Here is a 15,799-nt window from a genome sequence, read left to right as displayed (position 1 = left end):
TGGATAGTTTTTTATCTATTTGTAAACCGACATCTTTTTCCGTTTTTGTGTTTTGTTTTTCACCTTCAGACGTGTGTTGAGACTCCACGTACATGAGCTTTGTGTGTGTGTGCTTTTATCCAAATCTCCCGTGGTGTACATCTATCTATATACAGCAAATAAAGAGAACATGTGAGTTTTATATTTTCATCCTAAAAAAAAGACAAAGTTCTGCGAGTCGTCATTGGTCATTGTTTTTTTTCTCTCTCTTGATGAACATGCTGACATGTTAGAGGTTTGCTGTCGAGTTAGAATGAACTTGAGTTTCCACGTCTGGAGAAATGTGGCGCTTTGACTCTCCATCAGTTGTTCCATTCAACCTTTTAGCTGAACAAGATAATGCAACTATTGTAAACATGTAAATGGAGAATATAGAAACGACGGCTTGTTAATTCACTTTTTAGTCCAAGTTCTGGTACAAGCATTCATATAAATATGATACATTTCATAAAATCACAACAAACTAAATCTCTTAATCCTAAAAACACATTGTATTTGTAATCTCTTTGATTCATTTAAATGGAAATGTAATCCTTTGCTGCCCCCTGCTGGCCAGATGGGTTAAACATTCAGCACCTTTTCAAAGCCCGATGAGTCATCGTGAGGTTTATCCTCATAAATATGTCTGATCACTGCGTTTTACTGAATCCTACTGAAGAGGTGCACATCCAGTGTTCATGCATCTATACAGTCAACATAGACTGTTTCTACCTCACAATGGAACCTTTAAATGACTGCAGTTTAAACAAACACATCGCAGGTCATTGAGTTCATGCCTTGCAGAGTAATTGGTATTCATGGTTTCATTCAGAATTATTGAAGCCCGAAACTCGCATCATTCAAACCTTTTTAATATTGTTTTCTCCAAATCACGAGTTAAAGGAGTTGGACATTAATGTAGCAGCAGACAATTTGCTGTATAAAGATATAGAGGAGTAATGTCTGAGTAGATCATTTAGAGTCAACTCAAATGCATCACGTCATTGTCAGGAATTATTCATTCTTTTTTTCCAGCAACTAAAGATCAAAGACTGAACAAATGTCCTTCACAGTTTCCTTCCATTTGTGTTTCTACTTATTCTGAATATAATCCAGTTAATTTTACTTCCATATACATATGTGGTAAATGTCCACACATGCATCCTTCCACTAACTTCACCAAGTCCATCTCTGTCAGCTCAATCTCGCCAGTTTGAATACAATTACCACCGAATGATTTGACAGAAACAATTTAAAGTAACGGGAGGAAACAACCTTTTGTTTTCTCGTGATGACAAATTAATCTTGTTATCGTGAGACAACAAAGCTTGTTTTCTCAAGATAACTGTTAAAAAAAGTGTAGGGCTTCCTTACATAAGCAGTCCTATACAGCATAACTTGAAGGACTGCTCACTCTTCTTTAGATGTTGCTAGGCGCTTGCCCTGATGCTCTCCAGACGGGCTTCTCTGAGGTCACCGAGGTTCCTCTATTCATTTGAAGACAACAGCGAGGTTTGGCCCCCCAACCCGCCCTCTCTTGTGTCTAGCACCCCTGCTGGGACCTGCACTGAACCCAGGACCTGCGGGGGATTCAGAAAAACAAACAGATTGCGCCATGAAAACCCAAATAAATGGACGAGACGTTGCGACCCCTGACCTGTGAGCATCCTTCTCTGAACATTGTTGTGTAAAGTGCTGCATATCTGATCTGATGGACCCCCCCCCCCCCTCCCCCGCTGCATTCCACAGATCCCATTTCTCAGGGCCAAACATAAATTTACGACTAACTGTAAACGAGCAAACTATTGTGGCATCATAGCCTTTGTCTCTAGATGACTGCCCTAATGAGGATGCAGATTGTCTCCCACCAAAAAATAAAAAAATATTTGCCTCATTAAACCCATTGCGACCAATTATCTAAGAGGAAATATTCTTCTGGATGGTACATCATTGAAAATCAAAATACATCAGTGTTTTCTCTCTCTCTCTCTCTCTCTCTCTCTCTCTCTCTCTCTCTCTCCCCCTCCCCCTCCCTCCTCTCAGATGAGGTCACTTGGGTTCATTGTTTTTCGTTGCTTCGACGGCCTTCGTTGATCGTCAGTGCTCAGTCCCCCCCCCCCCCCCCCCCCCCCCCCCCCCCCCACAAACATCTCGTCACGACATGGGATGTCAGAACCTATCGCCATGGAAACAGAGCTCAAAAGTTTGGAGCGTCGACCCCCATTGTGACTACGTCCAATCAGATTTTAGGAAAAGCTTTCAACGCTTTACTCTGAAGTGCAGTGTGGGTACATCTGTGTGGACCTGATTCTGTGCCTGGGTCTGTGTGAGTGTGTAGGTGTGTGTGTGTGTGTGGGGGGGGGTGGGGGGGGGGGTGGGGTGGTGGTAGCCACGAAGTGACTCATCACACCACCCCAGGGGTTTGAGATCTGACTTAGCGTCGTAGTCTTGTCTCCCTCCTCTTCTTCTTCTTTCCTCTCACGCTGAAGCTCCGTAGCACCTGAAGTCCTCTCGAGCAAAGCGAGTCACGCCTTGCTCTTCAGCCAAGTCCCAGTTGCTTTGATGCTCGACTCTCGGGCTTCAAAAGTCCTCGGCATCAAAGCCGAGGGACTTGGGATCAGGCCCAGCAGCGGCGGCCCAGCATCCTGCCTCACGCACACGAGACAGAGAGACACGATAGAGCCGTAGGTTCATCCGGCTTTAACGAGGGTATAGCTCGGTGCTTCCTTACACGGCGGGACAAAGTTGGGGAAATTACACTTTAGGACAAGTTTTTTTTCAGAGGGATTAAAAGATAGAAGTTGTACCAAACTATAAAACATTTAATAAAGAGGGAAAATGAAAATCCTACTAATTTCTAGGTAAAACAAGACTGTACACATGACCAAATCCTTCTGTCCGCGAACTAAACTACCAGTACACACACTGCTGAATACTGTATTATACGCAGTGTATTATACGACGGTTGCTTGTATAACGTGACGTGGCTGCTTGTTTTTGAGTTTGAATGAAGTCTGTTTGACGACACTTTACAACGCCGGTTACATTCATTCAATCCCACAATACAGCAGTGGTTGTTGCAGACACGGCTTTTCTAGTAAATCAATCAGTTTGATGTATTAAATGTCGGAAATTGGTGAAAGAAGTTGACATCTTCAAATCTCTCATTTGAAGTTACACGAAACGATGACCGTCAGGAAGTCACAGCAGTATGAATGCATTTGTCACAAACTCCTGATTTGTGCTTGAAATCCTGGGATGCAAACAGAGCAAAATGACTGCAGACATGTACAAAAGCTGTCAAGATGAAGTAAATACAACTTTACAAAGCCCACTTTGGGGTCCCACATGTTCATATTTGTCGTCTGTCATTAAATCTTGAACCAGAAGGCAGGATTTTAGTTTCAGACACCTGCTTCGCTTTCTACGGGCGGCTTGAGGCTGACAACACAAAGCTTTAAGGAATAAAAGGTGAGAAGGGCAAAACCCAGAAGGCGGAATGAGTTGTGATGGACGACAGTGATGGAGTTTACTGCTCCTTCTGCTCACACCAAGTTGTTCCTGAAGTTGCTCACACCCTGGAAGGTTGCAGTATCCTTTTCCAATCACGACACAAAGGCCACAGAGAAGCTGGTACATGTGATAAACTGACTTATGCAGTTGCTACACGTTGAAGATAAATTTATGTTTTCCTGTGTCACGACCATGAACAAACGTTCCTCCTCCGTTTCCTCCAAAGCGAGGACAGATGATGAACCAGAGAAACCACTTAAGTTGGAGGCTGTCAGCATCCTGCAAAGTCCAAAGAGAAACCTTATATAAGGGGCAGCGTGTCAAAGTGTTTTAATATTCAGAGCAGAGTTTAAACACCATAATGATGCAGATGTCAGGTGTTAACCTCCAGAGTATCCTGGTGACACTGAAGGATGAAATTGCTCTTAAATCATAACCGCTGAACTTTCATGTACGGTGTGTTCTTGATTTTGATGTTGGGCTTTCAGCTATGGTTTCGTGAATCTTCGGAGTGTTGGTTGGACAAAACTAGACGTTAGAAGGCGACGTGCTCGGCATTTTTTCACTATTTTCTGAAATAGCTAGAATTGAAAAAAATGCAGGCATATCAATTGATAATGAATATTATTGTATGTTGCAGCACCATTATATTCATGGGTGTTTGAAATTGTTCAGTAGGAATGTGAATACTCCTTAAAAGGGTAAAAGTGTAACATTTGTGAACACTTTTACTAAACAGACAACAGAGAGAAGTCCTATTTTGTGAAATGTATTACTGCTAATTTGAAGACATCATTTTTTTTGATTTGCACATGTACCAATTGTCTGCAAAAACTACAAACATTTCCCCTTTTTATAAAATAAAACCTATATAAGGTATACTATTTAAAGTCGAGGCCTATGGTGTTACTGCAAACCATCCTTAAACCCTCATCTGGAGACAACAATGATCATTAATCTATTCACTTACGTGCGGACGAGTCTTTATGACCACTTAGCGGCCTTTAAGAACAGTCCAGTTATCACCCGACCCTGAATGCCACTTCTGTCTGCCTGATCAGGAATATAAAAGCTATGGAGGGTTGACATTGTCAGTCTGTTTTTCACAAAAACATGTGCTTATATACGTGCACCACATGCATACGTGCATTTGAGAGAAAAAACTGTGGTAACCTCTTCAGCAGTAATCCTCCTGCCTGTCAGTCCGAGTCGCTCTTCCACTGCGACTGTCTGGAACACACACACCACCTTTATTATCTTCCAGTGTCTGGGGCAGCTGGGGACAACCCATTGTCTGAAGCCATGCGGACACATAAGCCTTAGTCTGTACAAGGGACACAGGTAGCTGTCTGATTATGTGTAGGGAAGATGAACACAACAGTGCAGACATGGAGGCCTCGCCTGACTGTCTGCACACAAGGTCAGCACACGGAGGGCAGAAACCACTGTGAGCGGAGCACTGGCCTGTATTTGGGGAACACAATCCAGGGACAAGGAAGACAGGGAACGGGACAGAGGAGCTAACAATCGGGGACACACTGGCAGAGGTCTTTCACACTCTCTTGCTCTTTTTCCACTTGGCTGAGCGATAAGGTGGATGTGCAGAAAGTGATGGAGGCAACCTTTCGCACTAAGGGGACGTTCAGATGAGAGGCTTCATCTTAACAACACGGGTGATTGGTTTTTCTCAGCGTATGCATGGATGCAGTTCTGTGTGTTTCACACTTACTGTGTAGGTAACGAGGGGTACGCTTGGTAGTTAAACTTTTTGCACACAGACAAACTGTGAGCACATGTTATACTCTGCCAACAGGATCAGTTTCAAGCTCATCTCTAAAAGGCCTGTTCTCAGCATGAGCTCCCATACATCATTGCTGCATGTAAACAATGTTTTTATTTTATTTTTTATTTTATACTGTTTGTTACAGATTCAAGTGACTATAAACACATCATAAATAGGAAAAAAAGCATGAAAACTGTAGTCGAAAAGACAAACATTATCTTAGGTTCTGTCCATGACAGCCCCGCTGCCGCACAACGATCTTTCAACAGAACAGAAAGCAAATAGGAGCCTCTTCTGCCGGATCTAATTGAAATGTTAGCCTGATCTCTGGAAGCCAAGTGGGATCAAGCTGATTTAGTGCATACTCTACGGTGACTCATACAAACACACAAAAAAGTGCTTTATTGATTTTGTTGCAGGTGGTGGAGGGAGGATTGTCTGCGGGATGTTCACCCTCAGTATCAGGAGACAGGATATGGATTGTGTTCCAGCTGTTGCTTGCACAAAATAATTCACCTGTCTGCAGGCTTTGAAGGAAAAGAAAACAAACCCTCACTTTTTTAAAGCATGTTGCCTCAGGTTTTAGGAGTCTTGTGAAAGGAGCTGGATGAGTATAGGCTGCGTGGCTGTTGGTCCTTGAACACTCAGGAAGTGAGAGCTGTCCTCGTTCGAGGCCATCCAAAGACTGGACTGCACTGGACTGTAATGTGCATCTGAGGTTAATACGTCATTTTTATTGATTGTGTCAGATGCACGTGGGTCAGAAACAGACCAGCAGGTACAACTGTTATGACGCCGACATTACTTCACATCCTGTCGTGCATCTTGGAGAGGAGTCGGGTTATTTCTAAGGAGGCACTCTTAAGCACACGATACGCCATCGTATGCACTGAGATTTCCCTTACTGTCTCTACATTATTTTACAAGGACATCTAATATAAATAGCACTTTACTGGGTGAGTAGTGGATACAATGGACCACTAGTATGGGGTCAATCTGCATGAGTGTGGATCTAAGAAGAATCAGTGCGCACTGATAACGTCTTCCACTCAATAACAACAATGTGGCACAGGCAAGGAAAATCAAATCCAGCAAAGCGAGAACTGTCGCACAGGATGTGATGTTGATGTGGCTTGAATCTAGAAATGAAGCACCACCAGTTTAGGAGAAATAGATGAGATTAGCATTTGGTTTCTTCTTCACATGCAACAGCACAACAACGCGTCCATTGATCCGACGGAACCCTCTGACAATGTAAGTTCCACATTAATCTCTCCACGCACTGGCTCCACCAAATCAATTCCCTATTAAAGTGAGATGATTAAGTCCAGTGTCAACACGACATGAACCATCTCAGCTTTGTACAGTAAGCTGCTTTATGGTGTTTGCAATGTAGATGCAGCGTCCATTTCACCACGTTGAGCCTCTCTGCTTGGACAGGCGTGCTGACCCTGTCACCTGCAGTGGGCACAGCTGGAAGATGAGAAATATTTAAATGAATCGTCCCAGCTGTTTTTCAAAGGCAGTGCACCACAGTCCTGTTGTGTGGTTAATAAAAATAGGAATCATTCAACAGTTGTGAATAAACCATTTTAAATGGATTATTCTGCTATTGTGTTCATGACTGCCACTGTAATCACTGGACCAGAAGCCTTTAACCCACTCATTAATAGCAAGGCACAATCTGTAGATGAATTGTATGCAGATCTGAGACAAAGCTACATCATTTGTGCAGAACATTGGTTTATTTGGCAAAGGAAAGTGAACCTTGGGGTGTTGTATAGTTATGAAAACAACTATCCAAAAAAAAAGTCCTGATAATAACAAAACATTTAAAGATCAAGCAGACTATGCAAATTGAAATGAATGATAAATGCCGATACAGAATTCATAGAAAACACTAGAATAAAGAATTTGACAAAACAACTTTTACAAACATCGCTGCTCCGTGCTGAAGAGCCGCATCACGGAGAGACGAGGCTGCTTCAGAGGAATGAAGTAATTAGCGTGAGAAGAACAAGGCGGGGAACGGTATGATGCAGACAATAATTTAGGGATGGAAACTATATGAATCATGCAGTTATGTTTTTTTTTCTTTTTTTCTGTCTGTCTGTCTGGCAGCCAGTCACTCTGCATATCACCTCAGCATGGCATCTGTATCCCGATTGCCGTGGCAACGCGGTTGCTATGTGATCAATTTATCTGGAGATCTGGCTGTTGCAGATGTCACCGGGTGCCGCTCTCCACAACAAAGCCTCGGTCAAATTTCAGTTGCGGCTCCCCAACTCATTTCTTATCCTGACAGAAAATACTTGTTTCCTTCTGATCATCCCGCGAAAAACACTGAACCAAATGCACATTGTGAGGTGTTCATTATCTCAGATGAATACTTCAAGATGCCGGTTAAGAGGCCTGTCAAGTGCAGCTTGACATATACAGTCCCTCCCCTCCAACGCTCCCGCTTCTCCCCCATCCTCCCCCTCTTCAGAGCCTACAGTGAGGCCCCTGCGTGACGCATGTTTCTGCACCTCTGACGTGTGAATCTGCACAGGAGCGGGAATACCACCTCCTTGCTTTCCTGTAGTTAATGCCCCTGAGCAGCATGAGACAATATGTCCATTGCTCTTCTGTTTTCACCGCAACGTGACTAAAATCAATTTGAATAATTGCATGTGGGAACAGAAATCTATCGGAACAGAAATCTGTTTATTAAATTAGGGTTAAGGCTTAGTTTGGGTTGTAGAATTATGACAAGGGTAAGGTTAGTTATGGCTACGGTTAGCATTAGCCTCTGGGGAGGGAATGTAAGTCAATATAATCTCCTCACAAGAATAGTAATGGAACTTTGTGTGTCACAAGAGAGAGCAGTAGCTCATCGGGTCCAGCTGAATCCCATTAGTGTTGACAAGGCTCTTCACTCTGGCCAGCTGTTAGCTGTGAATGGAAGCTGAGCTTCTTTTTGCCATGCTAGGCTGCATCATAGAGTCTGTGGCAAAATAGGGGAAAGGCTACTTTGAAGTGCCGCCTGTAGGTTTAAAGTTGTGAAGGTGGAGAGGCTGTGAGAACGCTGCTTTGTTGAGGGAGCGTTGTAGCTGGTGTGTCAGAAACAATTTAATTAAAGTAGGGAAACACGTCACATGTTGGAAGTTGAAACTGTTATTGCTGTGCCTGTTCATTCTGTAGATTTCGGCACAGTGGTACATTTTTCGATGAAGCAGAAATTTGCGTCACTCAACAGACTGTATATCAGAACTTGATGTAGTCACCGTGACTTCACCCATTGGTTTGCGGACTGCCGTTTTGAAGCCTCAAGTCTGGCTTTTTGGCCGTCGCCATCTTGTTTTTTTCGCAACCAGAAGTGACACGAGAGGGTGGAGCTGAATTACAATTAATGTTGCCGAACTGAAAACTGACTTGTGACTCGGATAATTCCAAGACCGGACAATGTTGTGGTAGCGACCTGTCAATCACAAGGTAGCCCCGCCCTAAAGCATACCCTGCTTTATCATCTATTTCAATCTAAAAGGGACCATCATATACTAAATGAACATCATGCTCTATTGAAAACCCCCCCCGAAACTAGCAATTGTGACCATAAACTTATGTTCACAATGTTTACTGAGGGAATAAATCAAGTGAGAAGTAGAGTTATTTTCTCATAGATGTCAACCAGACTTCTTTTCTCAACCAGATGAGTCGCCCCCTGCTGGCCAGTAGAGAGAATGCAAGTTTTACGGCACTTCAGCATTGGCTTGACTTTTCAGACCTGGAGGTTGTAGCCTGGTGGAGCGATACGGAAACTGTAACAATCCTAATACGAATGAAAGTAAAATAAATGCTGTGTTTTCATTATGGTCTCCTTATTCCATTTTTTTTTATTTTACTGGCGCTCTTTTGAATACGTCCTCCCGTACTCTTCCTCTGCAACAATTTAATGGCTGGAAAAACTTTACTGTAAACATATACAGTATCGAGAGAAGGAATGATCGAGGAATTCTAAAGTCGTACATTTGAGTAGCATTTCAAGAAGGACGTGGAACATCTTGTAAATGCATCAACGCAAATCACAGTCAAGAACTGAACACTCTTTCATACATTAGTTTAAACTTATATGAACTTATATTAAACTCAAATAACAGCAAACTGTCACCTCTGGTCAACTCCCCACTGGCAATGACTCCTCACGGTTGCTATGATTTTTCAATAACAATATTATTGCTTATGCTGTGTGCATAGTTTATGAAACAGAGTTATTGTCTCGCTCATTCTATTTATATTTTGTGCATTTCTATACACTATATGAGACTTCACCCTGAGGAATAATATTCACAAGGCTCAGCCTTTATTCTATTAAAATGCTGTCCTGTTCAGTTCATGTGTGGTGAAGCCGCTGCATGACATTTGTTTTCTTAATACCTTTTTTTCCACCTGTATGCTATTTACTGTTGATTAAATATAAGGCGATCCTGTCACTGATAGACAGACACATGCCTGTCTTCAGTCTAACACCAAATAAAAGGCTCCTGTCTGTAAAGTTGCTCTGAGGTCATCTAAAATTGTAATGGACACGCTGTCCCATGGAAACAAACCTTGCTTTCTACATAAGTCATATGACTTCAAGGATTCGCAGCTCAATGGAGAGTCATGGGATTGGCTCGATGAATAGAAACAAATGTGTTATGTCCTGTTAAGCTGGACGTTATGTCAAACGTAACATAATGATCATTTTCATCTCATGAAACGTAACTGAATCCTGATGAAGACCAGAGTGTATCAAGGCTGAGGGCGGGATCGAGGCAAGATCAGACCACGCTGCATGACACGCTTATGATAAACTGTGGAAAATGTGCAAACCATGTAAGGCACTCCTCAAATATATCTGAAAGATACATATTCCCATGAAAAAAAACAATTATGTCATTGCCATGTGTACTGCATATGTGTGTATGTATAAGTGTACCATGAGAAATTAATCATAAAGTATTGCAGAGGGGAATCGTGTGTGTGGAAATGTTTCTCTGTTTTTAAAGAGCAATCACTGAGAACCGTGCGCTCCACCCTGATCGGTGTCACGTCTCCCGTTATCCTTCGGGTGTTTGATGGCTGACACGCTTCACTTTGTGCAGGGCATTGGAAACCTCATTTGCAGATCAGCTAAGTGTTGATATAAGACATCTTTTTGGAAGCGTGTGTCCTACCAGATGGTGCGTGTTGATTTCAAGGATATAGCCCTCTTTTGGAGACGGTGGTAAAGAACATCAACGCTTCTGAAGCAGAAACTAAATCTGAAGAGTTCAAAACAGTCCACGAAATTAGAGGATTTGTGACAAACCTGCATCCACAAACAAGGGGACTCTTCAGTGAAGAGGAAAACGCTGATTCAGCTTGTGTGTACCTGCATCCTGACGGAGAACTTTCTCAGGGCTTTGTCAGCTGAAAAGGATGATTTGGATGATTTCAGGCTCTCATGAGTTGATCAGCACCACTCCTGAGCGTAAGTCTTTGGGAGTAGAGTCTGCCTAAAAGACCGTTATTGCTTAAGCCGACTTGTTTTATAACATCATGTTTTGCTATTTTTTTTAGCGAGTTGTGTTTAGAGTTTTGGCAGATAATAACTATATAATATGTATTTATATATATAAACCAGGTATATATTACACCGTTTGGTGTTTGTCTGTTAGCGGCAGCTTTACCCGACACTATGGAAGTTTGACTTCCGATTGTATAAGTCACGCTATAGTGTGCGTGCAATGAACTGTGTTCTTGATGCCATGCAGGCCACAGTCTCAACACCCCCCAACTTCAATCACCTTCCAGCCTCTCTGCACGAAGCTCATATCTCTACTGCTCTATATGTATTCAGGTTCCTTCATGCTTCAGTTGATTCTCATTATATCACCACATGCATGCGATGTATGGCTGTGCGTGTCCCTATGCATTCATCCTGCGTGCTGCATGGGGTGAGCTGAGAGCAGCAGGAGAACTGGCAAGCCATGAGAACCCCCCCCCCTCCCTCTCCTCCATCTTGAAGGCTCCCTCGCTGTATCTATGCTGAAAGGGAAGAAAAAAAAAGCATGTCCCTGTTAAACTTCTCTTTTCAAATCGATGACAGCCCTTCAGGCGCAAACACGACGATAAGAGGGTCAGTTAATCAGTGATGTGTGACCAGAGAGCTTATTGAAAATAACAGTGGTGACCTGAGATTGACTGATAAACCCACAAGTCAGCTACCACCGCCAAGCAGGACGAACCTTTGATTCTCTGCATAAAACATCTGTCTTGACAGCAGAGTGTTTTTTTTTTTGTCAGCCTGGATGCTAAGGATGCTTACGTCATGTAACAACTATTCATAATGCACATCCTTTATAGAATATTCAATGCAACAGGGCCAAACATTAACCACAGCCAAAGTAAATCACACACAAGAACGCTGTTAGTTCCCTGTGAGGATGCAGGAGACACAAATAGACACAAACGCAGCTTCTCCTCTTCCCTGACGAGTGCCCTTTGTATGTGGATGCAGGTTTCACATAAATTCTCTAATTTCATGGACTTTCCAGGTTTAGTGTGCATCAGTTGTGCAGAGGTGTGAAGACGCTCAGAAGCTGAGTGGAGGTCAGGTCTATTTTACTCTAAATGGACCATCGTTTACTAAATGAACATCATGCTGTATCGAAGAAGACTTGAAACTAGAGATTGAGACCATAAACTCATGTTTACAATGTTTACTGAGGTAATAAATCAAGAGGGAAATAGAGTCATTTTATCATTGACTTCTATACAACCTGACTTCTTTTTTTGCAACCAGAGGAGTCGCCCCCTGATGGCCATTAGAGAGAATGCAAGTTTAAGGCACTTCCGCTTTGGCTTCTCTTTTCAAACCTGGAGGTTGCCGCCTGGTCTGGAGTCAGCTCTCGCTCGTTGGGGCTGGGGCCGTTAGAGGGAACATACAGCCGTCTTGTAGCTCGCTTTGGATCAATATCATCTGTCACTCACCAGTGCTTTGGTTGAAAGGGTGTGTGGGAGGATGAGCTGGTAAACTCTTAAAAAAAAAATCTCCAATCTTTTTTCTGTAACATTCTGAAAACACTTCTGGGAATAAAAGCTGTATTTGTCACAAACACTCGGCATACACTTCATACAAAATACACACAATTGAAAAAAAGAGAGTTGCAACTCTTTTATTAAAAACTGCTTGTGTTACAACACCTGGCCGCAGGGGGTGCTGCCGCCCACTCAGCACCTCCGCTTCCCTCGTCCATGTCTACGGGGATCTACAGCTTTTTATTCCTAATCACATGTAGCAGCATCTGAATTCCTGCTTGTGTGTGTGTGTGTGTGTGTGTGTGTGTGTGTGTGTGTGTGTGTGCACATATAAAGAGAAGAAACAAAGATTGCGTGGATAATGAGAGGTGCCTCTCACCGCCGATTCACCTCAACGCTTTCATTCTGATGCACGTATAGTGTCACAGCTCTTTATAGGTAACATAAAAGAAATATTTGATCAAAAATGACTTTTATTCCTAACGAGCATGTTTGCTTTGTTCGGCTCTTTGTGAGAGTGATAACCTTCCGGACATGATCCACGTTTTTTTGTGCACTGTGAAATCTATGGCCTTTTCTGGGTTACTGTTTTTTGCATGTTTCTTGGCTGAAAGTGGGTTGAATAATCAGTCGCAGGGACACATTACTCTGCTGTAGATTACTATGAGGGATCACTTTGACCTGAATGGGCCTGATTATATAAGTGAAGGAGTCAGAGGAGGCAAGGCTGAAAGAAAAAAACTAAAAATCAATCAACAATCATATGAGGATAAATTCTGCCTGTAAACCATGGAGCAGGTGTGACGTCATCATGTGTTGGGGCAAATCATTTGACAGTGAAACAGAGGTTTTGTAAATGAAAGTGTATCTTATTAAAATGAAACAACAACAACAACAATAAAATAGAAATTAAAAAAAACAACTCAACGAAATGATCAAAGGAAGATCTTCAATGTGTTCGCTCCACAAGTCAACGGCAACCATCATCCAAGTGTGATCTGATGTTTATTAAAAACATTTGTTCAGTTACATCGTTTCAACATATTACATCGTTTGGCAATCGATCATGGAGGAAGGCGTCCCGCTAACGTGGACCCGCTTCCGGTGTCAGAAACATCAGTGTCGGTTTTCTGGCTTCGCCTTTTAAAAACCGAACTTCACAGAAACACCAGAGCGAGACATTAGCCCGAACGCACGCACGCGCGCGCACACTCACACAAACGCGCATCCACACACACACACACACACATTCACACACACGCCAGTATTGTAGAAAAATAGAGTGATTACTAATTGAATCCAGCTTCACCCGATTCAAGACTTTTCCATACAAAAAAACAAACAATCGCTATGAGCACTCAATTAAGGTCAAGACAAGCGCAACATACCAGTCTACAGCCTACAGTTAGGCTTGCACGTGACTTTAGGCTATTTTTCAAAGAGTCCTGAATATCTTTACGCAAGAAAAACAACATCATGTGCCATGTGTGAACATTTGATAGCAGCATATCGGAATATTTGTGTCACTGTGAGTTGGACACTTAAGCGGAGCGGGCAGAGCAGCAGATAGTTCAGCATCTTTCACTACACATGGAGCACCGCTGTTCGGGAATGCGCCAGCTCGCTCCTGTATTGCTCCAGCCAGTTTCGAAGCTCGGAAATCCGGTACCCCTCCGGACCTCTGCCCCCCTGGTACACCACTCTCTCGTCCCTCACGATGTAAAGTCTCTCAAAGTAGGCTCCGTACGCGGCGTTGGACGAGTTGTCCATATTATCCACCACCACGTTGCTGCCGGGCACCTCGGCGAGCATCAGCCGGGCGGCTCTGAGTCTGTCCTCCAAGCAGCGGTGCTTGGGGATCTGATACGGCGCGTCCGAGCTCACCCAGCCGTCCGACGGATGCGCCTCCTCAATATATACAACTAAAAAGTCCGCAATGTCCGCGTACTGGCTCACGACGCGCTGAAACGCCGTCAGGCGCGTCATGAATGGCGGTCAGGAGCAGCTGCCAAAGTTAAGGATGAGCGGTCTCTTCGCTTTCATGCAGTCCAGGATCTGGACCTGCCGCCGCTCCTGGACCAGCATCACCTCGGTGTTGGGCGCCGCGCGCCCGAGGTGCGCCGATTTGAGAAAGTCCAATTTCTGTCCGTACCACACGGCCCTGAGGGACTCCAAGGTGAACATCTTATTGGAGTCAGAGACGCACACCGGCGGGTCGTCCGGGCTGTCCTGCCTCTCTCCCATTTTCAGCAGCACTTTTTTCCGAATACACAAGAAATCCAGGAGCCACATCATGACGGCGGCCAGGAGGAACCGGGGCAGCAGCATCAGGCACAGGGCTGCATGCTTCAGCGCCCTCGCCGTTTTTACACCACCAGAGTCGTGCATCATCTCCTTCCCCTTGCCGATAGGATGCGACTGGGCCGGCGAGAGAGACAACAAGTACTTAGACCCCTTTACCCATTGGAGAAAACTATCTGACGCACGCAGACACTCTTTTTATAGGTACAGCAGCATTTGAATAATGGGGGGGTAAAAAGAAAAAGAAAGAAAAAAAAAACACGCCTCCGGTACCCGCACCGCCCACTCACATGGTGGGGATTACCTCGCGTCCACTCTGGGTTTCAAAGGGCCAGGGTGAAAGAGAAAGAGAGAGAGAGAGAGAGAGAGAGAGAGAGGTGCTCTGTACACCCTGAGACGCGGTGTCTTCACTGTACATGCGACAGATAAAACATGAGCGGATGGGTGTTTTTTGATGCCATGGTGAGGCACTTGGATTAGTTTTAATTGGCTGTCGGTCGGTCGTTAAAAGTCAGGAAAAAAGCAAAAAAACATTTAGTCTTCGCTTCATTCCGCCTGTGGACTCAGGTCTCTCTGTAATGAGTGTAGGAGCCTCTGTGGCCACTAGACGGCGCTGGACTCACGCGCACTGCGAAGGCTGTGGCGATGACTCATTCACCGATCTGCTAGGGTCCCTGAACACCTTGGGAGGAATAGAAGGCAGTATAAACCTGCTACCACCAGTTTCAAAAGATATTCAGTTCATTTAAGTTCTCTTATCACCATCTTTGTAAATAGATGAACCCATTGTCTGTAGTGCATTTAAAGCCCATTTCCTTCCCAGCAACCGGTTTATATTTCACTATCCACGTGGCATTGAATATGCCGCTTCTTGTTCTTGTCATCTTAGACTGTTATATTTGCTGCACAGCAATATCTTATCAGCACCCCTCTGACGAAATCTAAACAAAAATGAGCATTATTTCGACATTCATGGAAGGACTGCTGCATTGGATTAGATTTGATTGTGCAGGCGTCCAATCTAAGTCACCTAAATTAAGGTTTTGGAAGAGCCAAGACCATTTTCTGGTACGTTTCAATTCCTGTTTCATGGCTGAATTGAATTAAAATGTCTGAGATTTCTCCTAATTTAAGATCATT

The 15,799-nt window shown here is 43.7% G+C and overlaps 1 protein-coding gene across 1 annotated transcript; it reads right to left on the bottom strand.

The window, feature by feature from the left end:
• Positions 1–13,366: 13,366 nt before the first annotated feature.
• LOC306711414 (thyroxine 5-deiodinase-like) lies at positions 13,367–14,807 on the bottom strand. Its single transcript, XM_079180355.1, has one exon. The coding sequence runs from the start codon at positions 14,747–14,749 to the stop codon at positions 13,943–13,945; it is 807 nt and encodes a 268-aa protein (XP_079036481.1). The 5' UTR covers positions 14,750–14,807; the 3' UTR covers positions 13,367–13,942.
• Between the last annotated feature and the right edge of the window lie 992 nt (positions 14,808–15,799).

This window comes from Pholis gunnellus (assembly GCF_910591455.1).
Source record: "Pholis gunnellus genome assembly, chromosome: 19".
NCBI classification, from domain to species: Eukaryota; Metazoa; Chordata; class Actinopteri; order Perciformes; family Pholidae; genus Pholis; species Pholis gunnellus.
Note: the sequence above shows the minus strand (reverse complement) of the source record. Positions and strands in the feature narration are given on the sequence as shown.